Source organism: Rhinoderma darwinii, chromosome 1 (genome assembly GCF_050947455.1).
Source record: "Rhinoderma darwinii isolate aRhiDar2 chromosome 1, aRhiDar2.hap1, whole genome shotgun sequence".
NCBI lineage: Eukaryota > Metazoa > Chordata > Amphibia > Anura > Rhinodermatidae > Rhinoderma > Rhinoderma darwinii.
The window spans coordinates 558525158-558547874 of NC_134687.1; the positions used below are offsets into that span (position 1 = coordinate 558525158).

Below are 22717 nucleotides of genomic sequence, written 5' to 3' on the forward strand. Positions count from 1 at the left end.
CCTGACATCAGGCTACCCCATAATGCCTTGCAAACGGCTCTCCCAGCCAATCGGGAGGTGGCATAGGGGCAGGCTCAAGCCTGCAATAAAAGTCTATGCACGGAGCTCAGCGGCCATTTTAGAGACAGGAGCTGTAGGGATAGCATCTCTGTGCAGTAAGGGAAAGCTTTAGGAATCTAAAAGGCAGGAATCCAGCATTCGAAGGGGCTCATCCACTACTCACTACTGCCAGTGTGTGAATACGCTTTTATAAGGGGCTCATCCCCGTTGCATCAAACTTGCAATACAGGCAGCCTTTGTAGTACTACAACGCCCAGCATTCCCTGAGTCAGTGCACAGTGGCTGATAGAAATTCTCATTCATTGCCATTTGCCAAGCCAGTGTCAGTGTGTGAATACGCTTTTAGAAGGGGCTCATCCCCGGCCGTTAACATAACAAACAAATAACAATCCAACTTGCAATACAGGCAGCTTTTGTAGTAGACGTAGTACTACAACGCCCAGCATTCCCTGAGTGCACCGTGGCGCGGCTGATAGAAATTCTCATTCATTGCCATTTGCCAAGCCAGTGTGTGAATACGCTTTTAGAAGGGGCTCATCCCCCGGGTTTTGATTCAACTTGCTGCACTCCAGCAGTGAAATGTCTGGTAAAAAAAAGGTTGTGAAAGGACGGGGTAGAGGAAAAAACACCCATGCCGTGTCCTCTTCCAGTCCGACTCCAAATGTTGGATCTGTTGGTGCCAGACCCAGTACCAGCATTTGTGGCACAAGACATGTGCCCAGTTCCACTAGTAGCAGCAGCCATGTGCCTGCTGGTAGTAGTAGCAGTATCAGCAAGCCAGAGTTGTCCATCTCCTCCGGTGGGCGGGTTACTTTAGACAATACGGCCATTGTGGACTGGTTGGCTGGTCGCGGTCATCTCAGCAGGAAGACTCTGACGATCTGGCTTCAAGCCAGGTTTCGTTGGATTCCAGATCCTCTACAGTTCCTTGGCACAGTGACAGTAGTAATATGGGTATTTCTAGCGTTTCCATTCCATCATCTATGTCTTCACTCCCCCTTCCTAGCGGGAAGCCATCTTTCCTGAGAGTCCTAAGAGACATCTCCTCGGGTGCGAAGGAAGATACTGAACAACATAGTGATGATGATTTGTTTTCCGCGAGTCAGCCAACGGAGTGTGTTGCGGAGGTGGTGGAGGTGGAAGCGGTGTCCGAGACGCATAGCTGTGGTAGTGGGGGTGTTGGTGGTGGTAGCCGTGGTGGCAGACGCAGTAATGAGGGGGGGCATGGAGCCCGCCATGATGTCACATCACATTCACAACACAGTGACAGAAGTGGCGGGGATGATGAGGAGGGCTATGATGATGATGTTGTTTTAGACAGGACGTGGGAACCAGGTGACGAGGTGATGACGGCGTCAGAGGAGGAGGGTAGTAGTGGCGGCACTGGTAGTGATAAACAGCCAAGCCGAGGTAGGGGCAGAAGTCAATCTGCAAAACGTTGCAGCGGTAGGGTCAGCTCAGGAGCCGGTGACGGCGACACTGATGCTGATGTAGGCTCCCGAAAAAAGCCTGCCAGACAAGGGGCAAGCTCGGGTGGTGGTGGTGGTGGACGTGGTACTACCTCTTTACGGTACTCTGCCGTGTGGCAATTTTTCTGTAACTTCCCGGAGGACGAAAACATGGCACAGTGCCGTATCTGCAAGCAGAAAATAAGGCGTGGGCAGGGCAGCAATGTAGGAACTACCGCTCTACGTAAACACATGGAGCGGCATCACAAAGCCATGTGGGACAATCGACATGCCCCACCATCATCATGTACATCTAATGAAGACCCCTCTGCCGCTGCTGCTGCTGCTGCTCCGAGTCCCTGTCATCTAAGTAGTAGCCAGGCCTTATCCACCATGTTGTTAACATCATCATCATCACTGTTATCTAGTGCTACTCCTACGTCCCGTCAGTTATCCATTACGGAATCGTTGTCCAATAAGCAACAATATATACCCAGTCATCCACTTGTCGTGCGGCTTAATTCACACCTGGCTAAGTTGTTGGTGGTGCAGTCGCTGCCGTACCACCTGGTCGACTCCGCCGGCTTCAAGCAATTGATGGCGTGCGCTCAGCCTAGGTGGCGAATACCTAGCCAACATTACTTCTCCAAAACAGCTGTCCCTGCCTTGCACAAGCACGTGGAGGAAAAGGTGTGCCAGTCCTTGCAATTATCCGTGTGCAGAAGGGTACATGCCACCATCGACACATGGAGCAGCAACTATGGGCAGGGACAGTACATGTCTTTCACGGCCCACTGGGTCAATATTTTGCAGTCCGATGCACCACCGCAGCAATGCCAGGCATTACCACCTCCACGCTTATATCTTTCTGGTTCAACTCCGGACACCAGGCGCCTACCATCCTCCTCCTCCTACTCCTCCTCCTCCTCCTTGCCCTCCTCAATGAAGGTCTTCCCGTCCCCGACAGGACACAGCGTATCTTCCACTCCTCCTCCCTCCTCTTTTCATAGGTGCAAGGTGAAGCGCCACAACGCTGTCTTACACCTGCTGAGCCTGGGCGAGAAAAGCCACACAGGGCAGGAGCTGCTGCTGTGCATCAAGGAGGAAATTGCACGCTGGCTGTCTCCTCTGAAACTCACACTGGGCAATGTTGTCTCTGATAACGGGAAGAACGTTGTGGCTGCACTGCGTCTAGGTCACCTGACACACGCTCCTTGCTTGGCACATGTGATCAATCTGGTCATAACACGCTTCTTAAAGTCATATGTTGGTTTGAAGGGTGTGCTGGCCATGTCCAGGAGGGTTTGCGTTAGCTTTAGACGTTCGTATGCATTTAAGCACGCCCTCCTGGACTTGCAGCATCAAAACAATCTCCCAGAACACAGCCTGATTTGCGACGTTCCAACACGCTGGAATTCCACCCTGCACATGTTGGACCGTCTGTACGAACAGCGGAAAGCCGTGAATGATTTCCTGATGCAGCAGACGGGCAGCGTTTGGAGCCAGTGTAATTTCGAGCTCAGGCACTGGCAGCTGGTTATAGACGTATGTCGCGTTTTGAGGCCCTTTGAGGAGGCCACACGATTTGTGAGCCGTGACGCTAGCGGAATGAATGATGTTATGCCGCTGATATTCATTATTGAGCAAACGCTCACAGCGATGATTGAGCAAAGGATGGAGGAAGGATCACATCTGGCTATGGATGTTGAGGAGGAGGAGGAGGATGAGGATGAGGAAACAGGACCTGAAGAGGAGCTGGATTTGGAGATGGAATCACAGGAAGGGATAGGGGACGAGGCAGCCGCATAACATGACAGTGATGGTGATGACGAGTCTGACGACGACCTTGATGATGGACAACCATGGCAGTATGGGGCGGAGATGGAACCAATCGGGCCCTCTGAAACGCTGGCCAGGATGGCGAGCTGTATGCTTCGTTACTTGCGCGCTGACTGTCGTATTGTTAGCATGAAGCAAAGAGATGAGTACTGGATAGCCACACTTTTAGACCCTCGGTATAAAGCCAGAATGGGGGAGTTTTTTGCGCCTTCCGAGAGGGAGGCAAAATTGGCTTATTATCGAGAGAAGCTATGCAGCCAGCTTGTCACGGCTTTCAAACGGCAAACACCTGCTGCAAGCATGTCTGACCGGGGGGGCCACTCTCCGCTCCCCACTGTCTCATCGTTGCACCGCCTCTGGCAGAGCTACCTCTGCAATAGGCGGCAGCAGCGGCAGCAGCGGCAGCAGCAGTAGCCAATTCAGTTTGGAAAATATGATGACAACATTTTTACATCCAATACCCCGACCTGACACACATCGTAGTCACCAAAGGGATGTTCACCATCACCAGGTGCAGCACCTAAACAACCAGGTTCACTCGTACCTAGACTGTGCCCTTTCTCCGTCAGAAATGCTGATCCCAGACCCCATGGACTTCTGGGTCAGCAGATTGGATCATTGGCAAGAACTGGCCCAGTTTGCCATGGGTGTACTGTCTTGTCCACCCTCCAGTGTAGCGTCAGAGAGGGTATTCAGCGCGGCAGGGTGCTTCGTCACCCCTAAGCGAACAAGATTGTCCGCCAACAGCTTGGAAAATCTCACGTTTCTGAAAATGAATCAAGCGTGGATCGGTGAGGATTTTAAAACCCCTGTGCCTGATGCCACTGATTAGATCTGACATTGCTGCTGCTGCCGCCTGCTACTGCCGCCTGCTACTACGGGATTCTGTCCTGTCCACTCTTTTTTTAATGTGCCGCTGTTGGTGCTGCTACTACTTCTACCACCAATACACCCCCAGTGCCGTCTGCTACAAGCAGGCCTGCCCCACCACAGGGCTTTGTCCTGTGACTATCCAGTGTCTTTTAATGTGCTGCTACTACTACTACCACCCTTGCTGTCCGTTGCCTACCTCTACTACCACCAATACACCTCCACTGCCATCTGCTACAAGCAGGCCTGAGGCTTGCCCCACCACAGGGCTTTGTCCTGTGACTGTCCAGTCTCTTTTAATGTGCTGCTACTACTACTACCACCCTTGCTGTCTGTTGGCTACCTCTACTACCACCAATACACCTCCACTGCCGTCTGCTACAAGCAGGCCTGCCCCACCACAGGGCTTTGTCCTGTGACTGTCCAGTCTCTTTTTTTAATGTGCTGCTACTACTACTACTACCACCCTTGCTGTCCGTTGGCTACCTCTACTACCACCAATACACCTCCACTGCCGTCTGCTACAAGCAGGCCTGAGGCCTGCCCCACCACAGGGCTTTGTCCTGTGACTGTCCAGTCTCTTTTAATGTGCTGCTACTACTACTACCACCCTTGCTATCTGTTGGCTACCTCTACTACCACCAATACACCTCCACTGCCGTCTGCTACAAGCAGGCCTGGAGGGCTTGTGAAAAGCCATTGCTTGTTGCTTTTACATCCATGTATGGATGAACCCCGGCAGGCATCTGCCAATAAAAAGGGTACATTTTTGGAGGGCTTGTCAAAAGCCATTGCTTGTTGCTTTTACATTACATCCAATCCATGTATGGATGAACCCCGGCAGGCATCTGCCAATAAAAAGGGTAAATTTTTGGAGGGCTTGTCAAAAGCCATTGCTTGTTGCTTTTACATTACATCCAATCCATGTATGGATGAACCCCGGCAGGCATCTGCCAATAAAAAGGGTACATTTTTGGAGGGCTTGTCAAAAGCCATTGCTTGTTGCTTTTACATTACATCCATGTATGGATGAACACCGGCAGGCATCTGCCAATAAAAAGGGTAAATTTTTGGAGGGCTTGTCAAAAGTCATTGCTTGTTGCTTTTACATTATATCCATGTGTGGATGAACCCCGGCAGGCATCTGCCAATAAAAAGGGTAAATTTTTGGAGGGCTTGTCAAAAGCCATTGCTTGTTGCTTTTACATCCATGTATGGATGAACCCCGGCAGGCATCTGCCAATAAAAAGGGTAAATTTTTGGAGGGCTTGTCAAAAGCCATTACTTCTTCTTTTACCACCTTATATGTATGAACCCTGGCAGGGATCTGCCGCCAAAAATGGTTAATTTGTGTACCTTTTTTAACAATGCATTAAGCATACAACATGCACAAGTGCAGTGGTTTCTGTTAGTTATCACCGTGTCCCATCCGTTTTCCTATAGCCATACATGTTGGCGTAACTTTGACACTAACTTTGCCTTAAAGACAGCTCAAAAGTACTTGGATACACTCATGGGTGACCTAAGAGTGTTATACAGAGCTTCTAGGGCTTTTAAACAGTGTTATACACGATTTTTAGGGGCTTTCTTGTATTACAGGTTCGGTCAGAACTAGTTTGGTCCGAATCAAACTTTTTCATGAAATTCGGCGAACCAGCCGAACTTTTCATAACTACTACTACAAACCACCACCACCACCACCACCTTCTTAGTATTAATTCTCCTAGCTGCTTGCGCATCAATACAAAAGCCACCATGTATATTATTCAGACTTTCAGTTAGGGCAGTGGTAAGTCTGTTAATGTTGGATTGCGGCTAAGAGAATATATTCAGTAAGTGTACCACTGTAAATGACCATAAGGCCAATAAATTCCCATAGAATGGCGATTGCTCAATAATAAATATACTGATAACTCACTTTCGTAGGAAGCATATTGATCATATGTGGTTTTAATTAAATGGAGTCATTGATTGTGATTTGTGGGTTTGAAGTATGTGACAGTTTAGTAAGACAGAAATGACAATAATTCTACATAGTGCGTAATGTTTCTACATGATTCAATAATGTGCTTATTTTTAGACCATGGCATGCTGTTTTTGTTATTAGGCTGAATGCTATCATTACTCTACACCGCATAGAAAAGGAAATAACATCTTATCTGTGCAGTACAAGTTAGACATTGTTATCTAGTCAATATAAATAGCTGATCGGTGGCTACTGTTGAACGATTCACACATTTTATTAAAGCTAATAAATAACCCTCACTGAATTATTCATGGGTCACTGAACCTATACATACATCAAATAGTACTTTAATATATATATTTTTTTATAGTCTGTCTGTTTGTTTGAGCACCTCTCTGCCCAAGTGATAAAAACATACTTCTGCTTATGAAAGTTCTGGTCTTCTGCACAGTGTTGTTTTTTAGCAGCAGTTTGTGCTTCAGGGTTGTTTTTCTTACAGTGAACTGGAACTGGATATTGCAACCATAGCCAGCCATTATAGCAGGCAATAGAGACTTGCCTTTAGTCACTGGGCCACCTGGATAGAAGTTTGCACAGATCATTCCCTGCTTTCTTCTACCACCCTCCCTCTGCATCCCTATTCTTACATCTGTCAAAATTAATTATATTAGGACAGGATCACACACATAGTTTTGATGCAGTTTTTGATGCAGATTTTGGCTCCGTCTTTTGATCCTAAGCTAGAAGTGGATCTAGACGGAAGGAAAGGTATAAATAAAAGACTGATGAATCTCTTTTCTTTGGTGTCCACTTCTGAGTTTGGCTCAAAAAACGGAGCCAAAAACTGCCTCAAAATATGTATAAGGGTATGTTCACATGGAGTGTTTTCAGCCGTTTTTCAGGCCATAAACGTCCCGAAAAATGGCCGAAAAATCTGAAGCAGAACGCCTCCAAACATCTGCCCATTGATTTCAATGGGAAAAACGTTGTTCTCTTCCGACAGGGCATTTTTTACGCGGGCGCGTAAAAAAACGGCCGCGAAAAAGAAGTGCATGTCACTTCTTCAGCCGTTTTTGGAGCCGTTTTTAATAGACTATAGAAAAACAGCTCCAAAAACGGCCATTAAAAACGGAGCTGTTTTCCCTTGAAAATCACGCAGCCGCGCATCATACGGGGATGACACACGGAGCTGTTAAGTGCCTTTTCGCACGCAAAACGGCGCGTTTTTTTGCGTGCGCAAAAGGCACACGCTCGTGTAAACTGCCTAAGGGTATGTTCACATTCAGTGTTTTCAGACGTATTTCGGGCGTTTTACACCTCGAATTACGCCTGAAAAAACGCCCCTAATACACCTACAAACATCTGCCCATTGCTTGCAATGGGTTTTACGGTGTTCTGTTCCCACGAGGTGTCATTTTACGCATCACTGTCAAAATACGGCGCGTAAAAGACGCCCACGAAAAAGAAGTGCATGTCACTTCTTGAGACGTTTTTGGAGCTGTTTTTCATTGATTCCCCCTGTAGATAACGCGATACAGCCCCCCCCCCTGTAGGGAACGCCATACAGCCCCCTCTGTAGATAGCGCCATACATCCCCTCTGTAGATAACGCCATACAGCCCCCTCTGTAGATAACGCCATACAGCCCCCTCTGTAGATAGCGCCATACATCCCCTCTGTAGATAACGCCATACAGCCCCTCTGTGGATAGCGCTATACAGCCCCCCTGTAGATAGCGCCATACAGCCCCCTCTGTAGATAACGCCATACAGCCCCCTCTGTAGATAGCGCCATACAGCCCCCCCTGTAGATAGCGCCATACAGCCCCCTCTGTAGATAACGCCATACAGCCCCCCTGTAGATAACGCCATACAGCCCCCTCTGTAGATAACGCCATACAGTCCCCCCTGTAGATAACGCCATACAGTCCCCCTGTAGATAACGCCATACAGTCCCCCCTGTAGATAACGCCATACAGTCCCCCTGTAGATAACGCCATTTAGCCCCCCTGTAGATAACGCCATACAGCCCCCTCTATAGATAACGCCATACAGCCCCCTCTGTAGATAGCGCCATACAGTCCCCACTGTAGAGAACGCCATACAGTCCCCCCTGTAGATAACGCCATACAGTCCCCCCTGTAGATAACACCACACAGTCCCCCCTGTAGATAGCGCCATACAGCCCCCTCTGTAGATAGCGCTATACAGCCCCCTTTGTAGATATCTACAAAGGGGGCTGTATGGCGTTATCTACAGGGGGGGCTGTATGGCGCTATCTACAGGGGGGCTGTGTGTGGCGCTATCTACAAGGGGTGGGGGTTGTGTGACACCCAGGGGAGGGGGGGCCCCAGTCAAAAGTTTGCTATGGGGCCCAGTCTTTCCTAGTTACGCCCCTGACTACTACTACTACTACTACTACTGCTACTGCTACTGCTACTGCTACTGCTACTACTACTACTACTACTACTGCTACTGCTACTGCTACTGCTACTGCTACTGCTACTACTACTACTACTACTACTACTACCTTCTTAGTATTAATTCTCCTAGCTGCTTGAGCATCAATACAAAAGCCACCATGTATATTATTCGGACTTTCAGTTAGGGCAGTGGTAAGTCTGTTAATGTTGGATTGCGGCCAAGAGAATACAGTGAAGGAAATAAGTATTTGATCCCTTGCTGATTTTGTACGTTTGCCCACTGTCAAAGACATGAACAGTCTAGAATTTTTAGGCTAGGTTAATTTTACCAGTGAGAGATAGATTATATAGAAAAAAAAAAAAAAGAAAATCACATTGTCAAAATTATATATATTTATTTGCATTGTGCACAGAGAAATAAGTATTTGATCCCCTACAACCATTAAGGCTGGGTTCACACGACCACATTAACGTCCGTAATGGAGGGAGCCGGGCTCCTAGCATCGTAGTTATGTACGACGCTAGGAGTCCCTGCCTCTCCGTGGAACTACTGTCCCGTACTGAAAACATGATTACAGTACGGGACAGTTGTCCTGCAGAGAGGCAGGGACTCCTAGCATCGTACATAACTATGATGCTAGGAGCCCGGCTCCCTGCACTGAGTTCGGTCCGGGACTTCCGGCTGAAATACGTCCGTCCATTACGGACGTTAATGTGCTCGTGTGAACCCAGCCTAAGAGTTCAGCCTCCTCCAGACCAGTTATACGCTCCAAATCAACTTGGTGCCTGCATTAAAGACATGGTCACCTATATAAAAGACTCCTGTCCACAGACTCAATTAATCAGTCTGACTCTAACCTCTACAACATGGGCAAGACCAAAGAGCTTTCTAAGGATGTCAGGGACAAGATCATAGACCGGCTACAAAACCATAAGTAAGACGCTCGGTGAGAAGGAGACAACTGTTGGTGCAATAGTAAGAAAATGGAAGACATACAAAATTACTGTCAATCGACATCGATCTGGGGCCATTTTTCGGGACGTTTATGGCCTGAAAAACGGCTGAAAACACTCCATGTGAACATACCCTTATACATATTTTGAGGCAGTTTTTGGCTCCGTTTTTGAGCCAAACTCAGAAGTGGACACCAAAGAAAAGAGATTCATCAGTCTTTTATTTATACCTTTCCTTCCGTCTAGATCCACTTCTAGCTTAGGATTACAAGACGGAGCCAAAATCTGCATCAAAAACTGCATCAAAACTATGTGTGTGATCCTATCCTAATATAATTAATTTTGACAGATGTAAGAATAGGGATGCAGAGGGCGGGTGGTAGAAGAAAGCAGGGAATGATCTGTGCAAACTTCTATCCAGGTGGCCCAGTGACTAAAGGCAAGACTCTATTGAAAAACAGCTCCAATAACGGCCGTAAAATACGCCACGAAAAACGCGAGTTGCTACAAAAACATCTGAAAATCAGGAGCTGTTTTCGCCTGAAAACAGCTCTGTATTTTCAGACATTTTTGGTCACTGTGTGTGAACATACCCTAAGGCCGGATTCACACGAGCGTGTGCGTTTTGCGCGCGCAAAAAATGCAGCGTATTGCACACGCAAGAGGTACATAACCGCTCCGTGTGTCAGCAGCGTATGATGTGTGGCTGTGTGATTTTCGCGCGGCCGCCATCATTATGACACTGTTTGTAAACAGAAAAGCATGTGGTACTTTTCTGTTTTCATTCATAGTTTTTACTGCTGTTGCGCGAATCACGCGCGTCCCACAGAAGTGCTTCCGTGTGCTGCGCGTGATTTTCACGCACTCATTGACTTCAGTGGGTGCGTGATGTGAAAAAACGCATAAATATAGGACATGTCGTGAGTTTTATGTAGCGGACACACGCTGCATGAAAATCACGGACTGTCTGATGGGCCCCATTGACTAACATAGGTCCGTGCGAGTCGCGTGAAAATCACGCGCGTTGCACGGACGTATTTTACGTTCGTCTGAATAAGCACTAATACGTATTCTGATATGGCTACTTAGATGTAAACACAAGCAAAAAGCACTCCTCCCTACACATAGAAACACTTGTGAATGTCCTTGGAGCTAGGAATGCAAACTTTCCCTTAAGGCCGGGATCACACACAGTTTTGATGCAGTTTTTGGTGCAGTTTTTGGCTCAATTTTTTTTATAACCAAATTTAGAAGTGCATCCAAAAGGAAGGAAGGGTATAAAGAAAAGACTGATGCATCTGCTTTCTTTTGTGTCCACTCCTGTGTTTAGCTAGAAAAAACTGGGACAAAAACTGCTACAAAACCTGCAGCAAAACTGTGTGTGTGATCCTGGCCTAAATGGGGTGTTCTGGTTTTTTGCAAATGAAGCTTTGCAACTTTCTGCAACTTTCAAATATACTTTGTGTTTTAATTCCTTACCATTGTTAAGATCTTGGTTTGTTGTCGGTGAATGAAAAAAATTCTGTTTACATCAAAGGACAAAAACCCATCCATATCTAGACAATATTGACAAAGTCATAAGTGAGCCTATTATCACAGTAATGTTTAGTGTGGGGGGCCCCTTTTATTATGACATGCCCACACTGCCATACACAGGAAGCACTCTACTTCCATTGTTTGGGCATGTGACAAGTATTCCGTCTTATATACTAGACACAGGAACACAAGTGGTTTTACAAGGTTCATTTATTTATTTTTTAATTAGGTTTATTTATGATTATTGAAATACATGTAATACCATTTTTTAAAAGGAGCCAGAATATGGAATTGGCAAGTATAGATCGTTGAATATATGTTTTGAAAATTAATTTATTTGCTATGCTTTGGTTCCTAGGGCCATTTTGTTCATAAGTAGTAATATTCATGTGATGTGACTTTATAATCAGTCCATGCAATGCATTATGGAACGTCCCGAACACCCTCTATCTCCACTCATTTGAACAGCAAAGCTCTAATATTACATTTACATTACGTATTTTTCGGACTATAAGACGCCGTTTTTAGCAAGAATAAATCTTGCTAAAAAGTCCCTGCGTCTTATAGTCCGCAGTCAAGGGACCCGGCATTGCCGAGCGCCATGACCGCTTCATTACTTAACCACCCCTTCCCGATCCATGATGTGCCGGCACATCATGGAGCTGGAGGGGGGTGATGTATGGAGTGGGCTCACGCCCTGAGCCCGCTCCATACACTGCAGGTGTCAGCTTCTGACACGCTGCTATAACGGCCAGGAACAGCAATTTCGCTGTTCCTGGCAGTTTAAAGGGCTTGTACCATAAAACACATGTTTCCCCTATCCACAGGATGGGGATACATGTGTGATCGATAAGGAGAAAGGGAACCGAAAGTTACCGAGAGCGCTGCATGAGAAGCTGTGACTTCCGCGCTCTGTGTCCGGCAGCTTCATAGAGATCAATGGGATTCTTCTGCGCATGCGTGAGCAGCTCTCCATTGATCTCTATGGAGCTGCGGAACAGATAAGCCGGACACAGAACCCGGAAGTCCAAGCTTCCCATGTAGCACTCTGGGTGACTTTCACTCCCCTGTTCTCCTTATTACTGGGGGTCCCAGTGGTCGGACCCCTTGCGATCTCACCTGTGGCCCCTATTCTGTGGATAGGGGATACATGTGTTTTATGGCAAACCCCTTTAACTAGTTAAATGCCGTGGTCAATAGCGACCGTGGCATTTATAGGGGTTTTTCTATTAAGGACATTTATGACATCCACAGGATATGTCATAAATGTCAGGTAGATGCGGGTCCCACCTCTAGGACCCGCACCTATCTCTAGAATGGGGCCCCCTAAACCCCGTTCTAGCTTTCTATGCTCTCCTGGCCACTTGATTACATGTGGAGTTACTGAAACAGCGTAACTCGCGGAGCTATGCTGTTTCCCTAATGGCATGTTCACACATGGCAGAGTTTTTTCTCTGCAAATGTTGGTGCAGATTTGGGGCAATTACGCAACGAATCTGCACCAACATTTGCATTTTTGACAGGTAATTCAGACGTTTCAGAAAACACAGCGGACTTGCCACAGATTTCAGTTTTTGCATTGCAAAGGCTGAAATCCGCAGTGAAATTCCGCTTCTTCTCCGCAACAGTCAGTGCATGCTGAGGAGGGAAAATTCCGCACCGCAGCCTATGGTCCGCAGCAGAGTTTTCTGAACTAACTTGCCTAAAAATGTATTGAAACAAATGTAAAAAACGGCCACTGGAGAACGGCCACTGTCCGAAGCGGAATTCCACAGCAATTTCGCCACGTGTGAACATGTCCTAACTCCCATAGAACTGAACAGTAGTTACGGAAACAGCGTAGGTCGCATGCTACGCTGCTTCCGTAACTGCCATTCACTACTATGGGAGTTAGGGAAACCGCGTAGTTACGCTGTTTCAGTAACTCCACATGTAACCAAGTGGCCGCTGGTTCAAGTCCCCTAGGGGAACTAATAAAATGTGTAAAAAAACAAATAAGATATTAGATACATTTTTAGGAGTGTAAAAACAAAAACCCTTTTCCATTTTTCCCCAAGCACAATGTAAAAAATAAAATTATTTCATCCCGCAACAAAATAAGCCCTCACACTGCTCAATCGATAAAAAAAAATATTAAAAAAGTTTTGGCTCTCAGAATGTGGTGAAACAGAATAAATAATTTTTTAACAAATATTTTTTTTCCTATTTTCTGTTGTCTAAAACATGGGTGCGTCTTATGGTCAGGTGCGTCTTATAGTCCGAAAAATACGGTATTTGTCACATTTGCAACATTTGCTGATATTTTCTTGTAAATTCAAAATTATTCTGTGTTCCTGAAGTGCCATTATCATGAGCCATTGTTTTGGGAGTCTTTCACCTACTTCCACCATCCTACTTAATTGGACAGTTGGGTGGCGCATTCTGAGGAAAGCCTATGTGAGTTCGCAGCTTCCCGCCCATCGTTATGGCTGTACTCCAGCTTAACCCTTTATCATCATCTTATAGATATCCTTGTTTGAAGAACCCCAGTCTCATAACGGTGGCACTATAGGTATAAATAAAATTCTGAGGATTCTGTAAACAATCCTATATGTTTTATCAAAAGTATTTTTATTCCCATAATTGAAAAGGGTATTTCCAACACAACAGTCCTATTTCATATGAAATACTATAATGATAGTAATGTCAGCCATTGAAAGTAATCTGCTAAAGTGTACACGTCACAAGAAAAAACACAATGAAAACCACCTTTTTCTAACATTGTTTGAGCCTGGTTGCCACTAAATACTTCATCCTGTAGTCCATTTATATCCAGAATGTGTAGCATGCCCCACTCCCTGCCATTTACTTACCGATGCTCTCCTGCTTCTTCTACAGCGTCTGGCCAGTGGTCTAGCCGCCGATGCTCTCCACTGGGTCCTACCATGCGCGCGTTACCCTGGTATTCTTGAAGGGCCAGTGCGCACCAAAGTAATTTTCCCTTCCAGACACCCTGGATATGAAGGATCTCCTCTTCCCTCATGTTTTGCTACAGCAATTTGGTTCTCTTGAGTTCCTTTGTGTTCCAAGTCATTCCTACGGTCTAGTGTTTGAATTCCTGTGTACCAACCATTGCCTGTTTTTGGACTATCCGTGCCTGCTGTCTTTGCTGAGCATTAACTATGATTACCGCGACAAATCCTTACCGTCTGCCCTGACCATTAGCATGGTTAACCGTTACTTACCTCCATAGCCTGCCCTGACCTACCTCTATCTGAATCATTCTGCACCCATTACGTCAGCCGAAGGAAGACTTCTCTGGAGGAAGCGACCAGGGGTTCCCCTGCAGCAAAATCCACATCCCTGTTTAGGGGTTAAAGGGAGAAGATCAGGGCTTCCCTTAAATTCCCACTCCCCAGAGTAGCTCCAAGTCAAATTCCTTGGTAACAAGGTTGGTTCACACTGCCCTCTGCTGGCCTAGTTACAGCCCATTACTCAAGCTCCATGACAGGATGGGTATGCACATTTCCTCCTTTTCATTTCCCATAGCGGTTTCTAAAACCTTATAGAAGCACTACTGAACCGCACATGTGCTGTTGTATGTTCTTAAAGCACAGGGCGAGCATGCGCAGTATCTACTGTATGCGATGTGAAATAGCCTGCACATGAGCCGCACATCGCTTAATACTTGAACGCAGCTCAGCTCAAAAACTGCGTCTGGGAAATATAGCCTTCGATAGGAAAGTGGGCGGTTACGGGTTGTGCAGTGCTGGACCACCCATTTTGGCCTCGGCAAGCTAAAATGTAGCGGAGCAGCGTGGGTGCCAATCTTGAAATGGAATGCACTTAGGAGGTGGATGAGGGCATATTAAGTGTGAAGATAGCATATCTGCATGGATATTTGAGTTTAAAAAAAAAGGTGTATGTTTGGAAACCCCTTTAATGTTATGGTAAATAGGGTATGCCATAACACAATAGTTAGGGTATGCGATAACATTATGATCGGAGGGGCGCCATCCTCTGGGACTTCAGGCATCCAGAAAATGAAAGGACAGAGGTCCTTTTGGCATTTCGCTAACCGGGCAGATACATGGGCAGGGTAGGGATTAGTGGTAAAAAAAAAAGACGAGACAAGGGAGGAGGCGGTGTCAGGGTATGCACTACCTATGATGCCAAAAACCGCACTGTCTCAGGCAGCAGTGAGTTAAAGAAATAAAGTTTGTTCTAATGCTGGCCAACGGTTCGGGGGAATATGCTTAAAATATGATCCTGGTGTGTTGCTTCCCTGTGTCCCAGCTTTTAAATGTATTGCTTCCTTCAGCGTTGGATACAGGCAAGCAGCCGAGGTGTTTGCTGTGTCCCTCCTATCCAAGAAATTGGCACCCCGGGCGATTGCACTCTCAACCACGTGGTGGCTTTGTATACATGATCTGCTTCTTTGATAACTTGATTCATGTTTTTATCACATTTTTGAGTGATCATTGCTGGGCTTAAAGGGATCCTGTCATCAACATCTTACCTGTTAAACTCGCCTGACCCCTCAATGCCCGCAGCGGTCCAGAGTTCATTCCTGTTCTCTTCTTTCCTGAAGTCCTCCTCTGTCTGTAAATATCGTCGTTTAACCCCTTAACGCACCATGACGTAACTGTACGTCATGGTGAGCAGTAAGTTCGCGCACCTTGACGTACAGTTACGTCATTGCTTTGACAGTTAACCGCCGCGCGGCGCTACACCGCAGCGGCGGTTAACTGTGCAGGGTGTCAGCCCTGCTCTCCCCGTTGCCGATCAGCGGCCTGTCGCCGCTAATATCGGCAGTTAACCCCTTAATTGCGGCGCTCGATTTTGAACGCCACAATTAAGGTCTTTAGTGCCGATCGGCAGCCCCCATGTGAAATCACGGAGGCTGGCGATGGTACCCATGGCAACCGGACGCCAGACAATGGCTTCCGGGTTGCCATGTACAGAAGCCTATGAGGACCACCCCGAGGGTGGACGTCGTAGGCTTCCTGTCAGTGTGACTGTCACGTCACAATGACAGTTGAAATGCATTACACTACGTGTGTAGTGTAATGTATTCCAGCAGCGATCAGAGCTGCAAGTCTAAGTGTCCCCTAGTGGGACAAGTGAAAAAAGTAAAAAAAAGAATAAAAATGTTTTAAAAAAAGTGTAAAAATAAAAGTTAGAAGTGATATAAACAAGAACTGCTTTTTTTCCTATAATAAGTCTTTCATTATAGGAAAAAAAATGAGCACGTAAAAAAAAAGTACACATATTTGGTATCACCGCGTTCGTAACGACCCCAACTATAAAACTATAATATTATTTTTCCCGCACAATGAACGCCGCAAAAAAAATAAACGAAAAACAATGCCAGAATCACTATTTTTTGGTCACCACCCCTCACAAAATATGTAATAAAAAGTGATCAAAAAGTCGCATGTACGCCAAAATTGTACCGATACAAACTACAACCCGTCCCGCAAAAAACAAGCCCTTACACAGCTTTTTTGACTGAAAAATAAAAAAGTTATGGCTCTCAGAATATGGTGACACAGAAAAGACATTATTTTCTAAATAAGTTATTTTATTGCGCAAACGCTGCAAAACATAAAAAAACGTATATACAAATGGTATCGCCGTAATCGTACCGACCCGCAGAATAAAGTATAATAGTCATTTATAGCCCAGGGTAAACGCTGTCAAAAATAAATAAAAATCATTGTCAGAATTGATGGTTTTTGGTCACCTTGCTTGCCGAAAAATTGAATAAAAAGTGATCAACAAAATCGCATGTACCCCAAAATGGTACCAATGAAAATTACAGATTTTCCCGCAACAAATAAGCCCTCACACGGCTCCGGTGGTGAAAAAATAAAAAAAGTTCCGGCTCCCAGATTATGGCGATGCAAAATGTGCAGAGTGTTCCAAAAGTGGATAAGATCGGGCACCATTTATCAGTGCGACACCGGCCACATATCTGTGGATTATTATTTATTTACCCCATTATTATACCCTCTTATTATGCCCCTGATGTACTCTGCCCAGCCTACATGTGCCCCAACATTATAAACTGAAATACCAGCAAAACGCCAGAGCTACTACCAAGCAAAATATGTGCTCCAAAAGCCAAATGGCGTCCCTCCCTTCTGAGCCCTACAGCGTGCCCAAACAGCCGTTTATGTCCACCGATATGGCATCGTACCAAAAAATGGTACCAATAAAAACGACAACTCGTCCCGCAAAAAATAAGCCCCCACACCGCTCTATTGACAGAAAAATAAAAAAGTAGTGGCTCTTGGAAAGCGGAGAGGAAAAACGAAAAAGCAAAACATGAATCAGTTCGTAAAGGGTTAATTACTTTCTAATGAAAAAACATTTATGACCACATGTGGGGTATTGCCGTACTCGGGAGAAATTGCTTTACAAACGTTGGGGTGCATTTTCTCGTTTATCCTTTGTGAAATTGAAAAAATTCAACATTTTAGTGGAAATAATGTTGATATTAATTTTCACGGCCTAATTCTAATAAATTCTGCAAAAGACGTGTGGGGCCTAAATGCTCACTATACCCCTAGATAGATTCCTTAAGTGGTGTAGTTTCCCAAATGGGGTTACTTTTGGGGGGCTTCCACTGTTTCAGTCTCTCAGGGGCAAATTCGACATGACACCCAAAAACATTCCAGCTAAATTTGAGCTCCAAAAGCCAAATAGCGCTCCTTCCCTTCTAAGCCCCGGTGTGGGTCCAAACAGTAGTTTATTACCACATATGGGGTATTTACGTAATCAGGAGAAATTGTTTTACAAATGTTGGGGCGCTTTTTCTACTTTATTCCTTGTAAAAATTAAAAATGGCTACCTTTTTTCAGAAAAAAAGTAGATTTTCATCTTCACATACTAATTCAAATAAATTTAGCAAAAAAACTGTGGGTTCAAAATGCTAACTATACCCATAGATAAATTCCTTGAGGGGTATCGTTTCCAAAATGGGGTCACTTTTGGGGGGTTTCCACGGTTTTCTTCCCTCCAGTGCATTGCAAACGCGACACGGCACTGAAAACTATTCCAGCAAAATCAGAAATCCAAAATCCAAATGGTGCTCCTTCTCTTCTGAGGCCTGCTGTGGGTCCAAACAGCAATTTATTACCACATATGGGGTATTGCTATAATCGGAAGACATTGCTTTACATATGTTGGGGTGTTTTTTCTACTTTATTCCTTGTAAAAATTTAAAATTTCCTAATTTTTTCACAAAAAAAGTAGATTTTCACCTTCACATACTAATTCAAATAAATTTAGCAAAAAAACTGTGGGTTCAAAATGCTAACTATACCCATAGATAAATTCCTTGAGGGGTATAGTTTCCAAAATGGGGTCACTTTTGGGGTGTTTCCACTGTTTTGGCAGCACAAGGCCTCCTCACACCTGACATGGTACCTAAAATATATTCTAATAAAATAGAGGCCCAAAATCCACTAGGTGCTCCTTTGCTTCGGAGGCCTGTGTTTCAGTCCATGACCGCGCTAGGGCCACATGTGGGGTATTTCTAAAAACTGCAGAATCTGGGCAATAAATCTTGAGTTGCATTTCTTGGGTAAAACCTTCTGTGGTACAGAAAAAATTTATTACAAATGAATTTTTGAAGAAAAAAAATGAAATTTGTAAATTTCACCTCTACTTTGCTTTAATTCCTGTGAAACGCCTAAAGGGCTAAAATACTTTGTGAATGCTGTTTTGAATACTTTGATGGGTGCAGTTTTCAAAATAGGGTGATTTATGGTGACTTTCTAATATATAAGGCCCTCAAAGCCATTTCAGAACTGAACTGGTCCCTGAAAAAATAGCCTTTTGAAATTTTCTTGAAAATATGAGAAATTGCTGCTAAAGTTCTAAGCCTTGTAACGTCCTAGAAAAATAAAAGAATGTTCAAAAAACGACGCAAACATAAAGTAGACATATGGGAAATATAAACTAGTATGTATTTTGTGTGGTATTACTATCTGTTTTACAAGTAAATACATTAAAATTTAGAAAAATGCTAATTTTTGCTAATTTTCTCTAAATCTTGGCGTTTCTTACAAATAAATATTGAATTTAATGACAACATTTTTTCAGTATCATAAAGTACAACATGTCACGAGAAAACAATCCCAGAATCGCTTGGATAGGTAAAAGCATTCTGGAGTTATTACCACATAAAGTGACACATGTCAGATTGGCAAAAATGGGGCTGGTCCTGAAGGCCAAAACAGGTTTAGTCACTAAGGGGTTAAACTCTTCCCGCCTTTTATGGTAATTATTTTTCCCTCTGGGATGCAGCTTCTTAACCCCGCCCACCGTTGCCACCTGTCTGGCCCTGACTGGCTAAGGAGCTGTCAAACAAAAAGAAGGAGGTGGAGTCCACTCTGAGACGCTGGAGGATGAAAATCTGACTCTTTTCAGATGAAGATTTGACTCTTTTCTGCTCATTTGCATATGGTGTGGGACCACTGAAAAACGGAATACTAAAGTTACAGAGCTTTTTTAGAACATATTTATAGCTTAGATGACAATGATTTTTCACCCACTTTCACCAGGTATTGCTGGCTTTATAGCTAAAATGCTGGTGACAGGTTCCCTTTAAACAACACTAGACATATTTGACATTATAACTACAGCAGAGGATTGTGGTTAAAATACTTGACAAATGATCAATATGATCTAGTTTGTTAAAAAAAAAACAGAAAACTTCATGGCTCTTATAGCTCACAGACAAATTTGCTTCCAAAATAATTAATTACAATAATAGCTGTCACGTAATATTGGCTCTTCACTGTGATTTATGATGTGGAGATCTACTTTATTGTGTTTGTCAGCCTCGCAAATACCAATTTTTCATGTTTTAGATAATGGGAATTTGGACATGTAATAAATAACACAAAATTCTACGTCAATATTAATCTACAAACACCTGAATTATTTTTCATATGGTTTAAGCTTATTATATGTTTAAAAGCAATGTATGTGAATTTTATAATACTATTATTTATAGTGTTAGAATATTCAGTATATGTTACTAATAGCATAAATATTATGCTGCATTTACTATTACACTTAATTAGGCTATAATGCTTTTTCTTTAGTACAGCGCATCATTCCCACTTACCCCCTACACATACTTGTAAAACTCTCGACTGCCTGTTGCTACCACAAGGAGTGATCTATATCTACCTTGTGACTGTGGCCTCTAAGTAAATTAAAGGGAATGTATAATAAAAAATAAAATTTATTATAAACATGCTTTTAAAATGTTTTGATGCTGGTTTCCTTTTTTTATTATTACTATCCACATAAATTTTTTTTTTTTTAAATATTCCAGTTTTCACGCTGGCCACTAAGAACAGTCACAATAATTACTTATTTTCTGGTTTTCTGTAGTTCACTGGTCTGCTTTGCTGTATAGACTGGAATAGACAAGTAGAGTTATCTAATTTTCATTAGAGGGTGGGCAAGTTAATGATCACACTATTGTACAACAGGAGGCCTAGATAAACCGGGTTACCAACACTATATACACAGATAAGGCACTGTATTCACCTCTCCTGTAACTCTCAGAGGGAGGGAGCTGTATTCCATTACTCCTTGGAGACTAATAGTCTATGACATATATCTTTCACATTCATTGCAGCCGCCATAAAGCACACACATCCTCATGTACTGTCTATTAAGACATTACAAGGAAGGAAGTGTGTGTCTCCAATATGGCAGCCCCTGGAAAAATAAATAAATAAATAAATAAATAAGTAGCGACATTTTAGGAAAAGAACAAACATATTATTTCTCACCTACAATCTTACATCTAATTAAAGAAAGTAAAATTAAATCTATGGTATTAACTGGTTGCCGACACAGGACGAGAATACTCGTCCTGAGCGGCGAGCACTTCGCGCATTAGGAAGAGAATACTCGTCCTGTGTGACAGCAGTCTGTGCCGTCTCTGTGTGTGCGATCGAGAGCGGGGCAACGGCTGTAATACACAGCCACGGCCCCGCTCTGACAGGGGAGAGAAGAGAAACATCTTCTCTCCGCTGTTAACCCTTTGAACGCCGCGATGACAGCTGATCGCGGCGTTCAAAGAGGGGGGACTACACATTGATCGCGTCACAGAAAATAACTGTGACACGATCAAAGCCCACAACTCGTATTGCCAGACAGCCCAGGGTCCAGTGAAGGACCCCAGGGCTGTCTGAACATATTTCCTGTTGTTAGGGCATACTGAGGTATGCCCTAACAACTGCCTGTGTACAATCAGTACACAGGCTAATGTACTAGCTTATAGATCTATGCCAGTACATTGCAGTTACAAAATCAAAATCAAAATGATAAATCCCTTTATGGGATTAAAAAAAAAAGTTAAATGAATGTAAAAAAAAAATAATGGTAAATAAATAAAAAGTAAATAAAATACACAGAAACACACATTTCTTATAATAAATAAACTTTTTAAAATATAAGTCCCAAAACATGAAATAATATAGACATATTTGGTTTCGCCACGACCGTAACAAACTGTACAACAAATGTATAACATTATTTATGATGATCGGTGTATGGTGTAAAAAAAAAAATATTAAAACTGCTGCGCAACTGCATTTTTTCTGCATTTTAATCTAATTAAAAATGTATAGAAATTAAACGATAATGTATTTGTACCAAAAAATGGTACGTCCATAAATTACAACTCGTCCTGCAAAAAACAAAGTCTCATACAACTACGTCGTAGAAAAAAATAAAAGCGTTATGAGCGTCGGGATGCAAAGAGGGAAATGTAAAAAAAATTGCTCTGTCCTCAAGGCCAAAATTGTCCGTGTCCTTAAGGGGTTAAAAGGGTTGTACCAGAGTGGTAAAAGGTTGTAGTTGTTTTTTCCCTCGGAAACAGCACCACTCTTGACTATGGGCTTTCTGTGGTATTGTAGTTTAGTCCCATCCCCCCTTTAAAGGGGTTGTAGGAGATTGTTTAATCAAATATAAAGTGTTCATCAAGCCCAACCAAAACTGACTTTTTTCAACATATTTACAGGATTGGTGGGGCCCTTCCAACTGCATTTTCCTACTTTTCCGAAGTCCTTGCAAGAGAAAAACGAGGAGAACATCTCAGTTGGTTGTGTATGTTTTGGATGATTGGAGGAATATATGCTTCAGCCATGGCATGGGCCATTATTCCACATTATGGTAAGTGGTATATTATGTATCAAATGATATAGCAAGAGCCACATTCAATACTATAGCACTTCAAAACCAAAGACACAGTGTGATCATAACTCTTGAAGAACATCAAATAAAATTGCATTTTGTATTTGGTTTCATGGAAAATTGCTTTATTTTTTGACAATTCCTTAGTTGCAACTGGATTAATAGTGTCTTCTTATGGCAGAACACTGAACACAAATATAAGCTTATTAAAAACATTACAATAAATATGCTCACACTGACAGGTTCATGCTGTAGTAAAATTCTTTTAATTTGGTGTCCAAAGTACAGGATCATGTGGTGCTCAAAAAGATTCTTTTTCATTTGCCTCATTAAATGCAGGGCCAGTTTTAGGTGCCGCAAAATGGACAATTTCCCAGGGTCCCCAATTACTAGGGAGTCCCCGAAGACAGGAACC

The 22717-nt window shown here is 43.8% G+C and overlaps 1 protein-coding gene across 1 annotated transcript in view; it reads left to right on the forward strand.

The window, feature by feature from the left end:
- Positions 1–22717, forward strand: part of SV2C (synaptic vesicle glycoprotein 2C) — a 263022-nt gene that overhangs the window by 106144 nt on the left and 134161 nt on the right. The window contains 1 exon segment of the mRNA XM_075838491.1: positions 22130–22281. Coding sequence (XP_075694606.1) covers positions 22130–22281 — 152 coding nt within the window.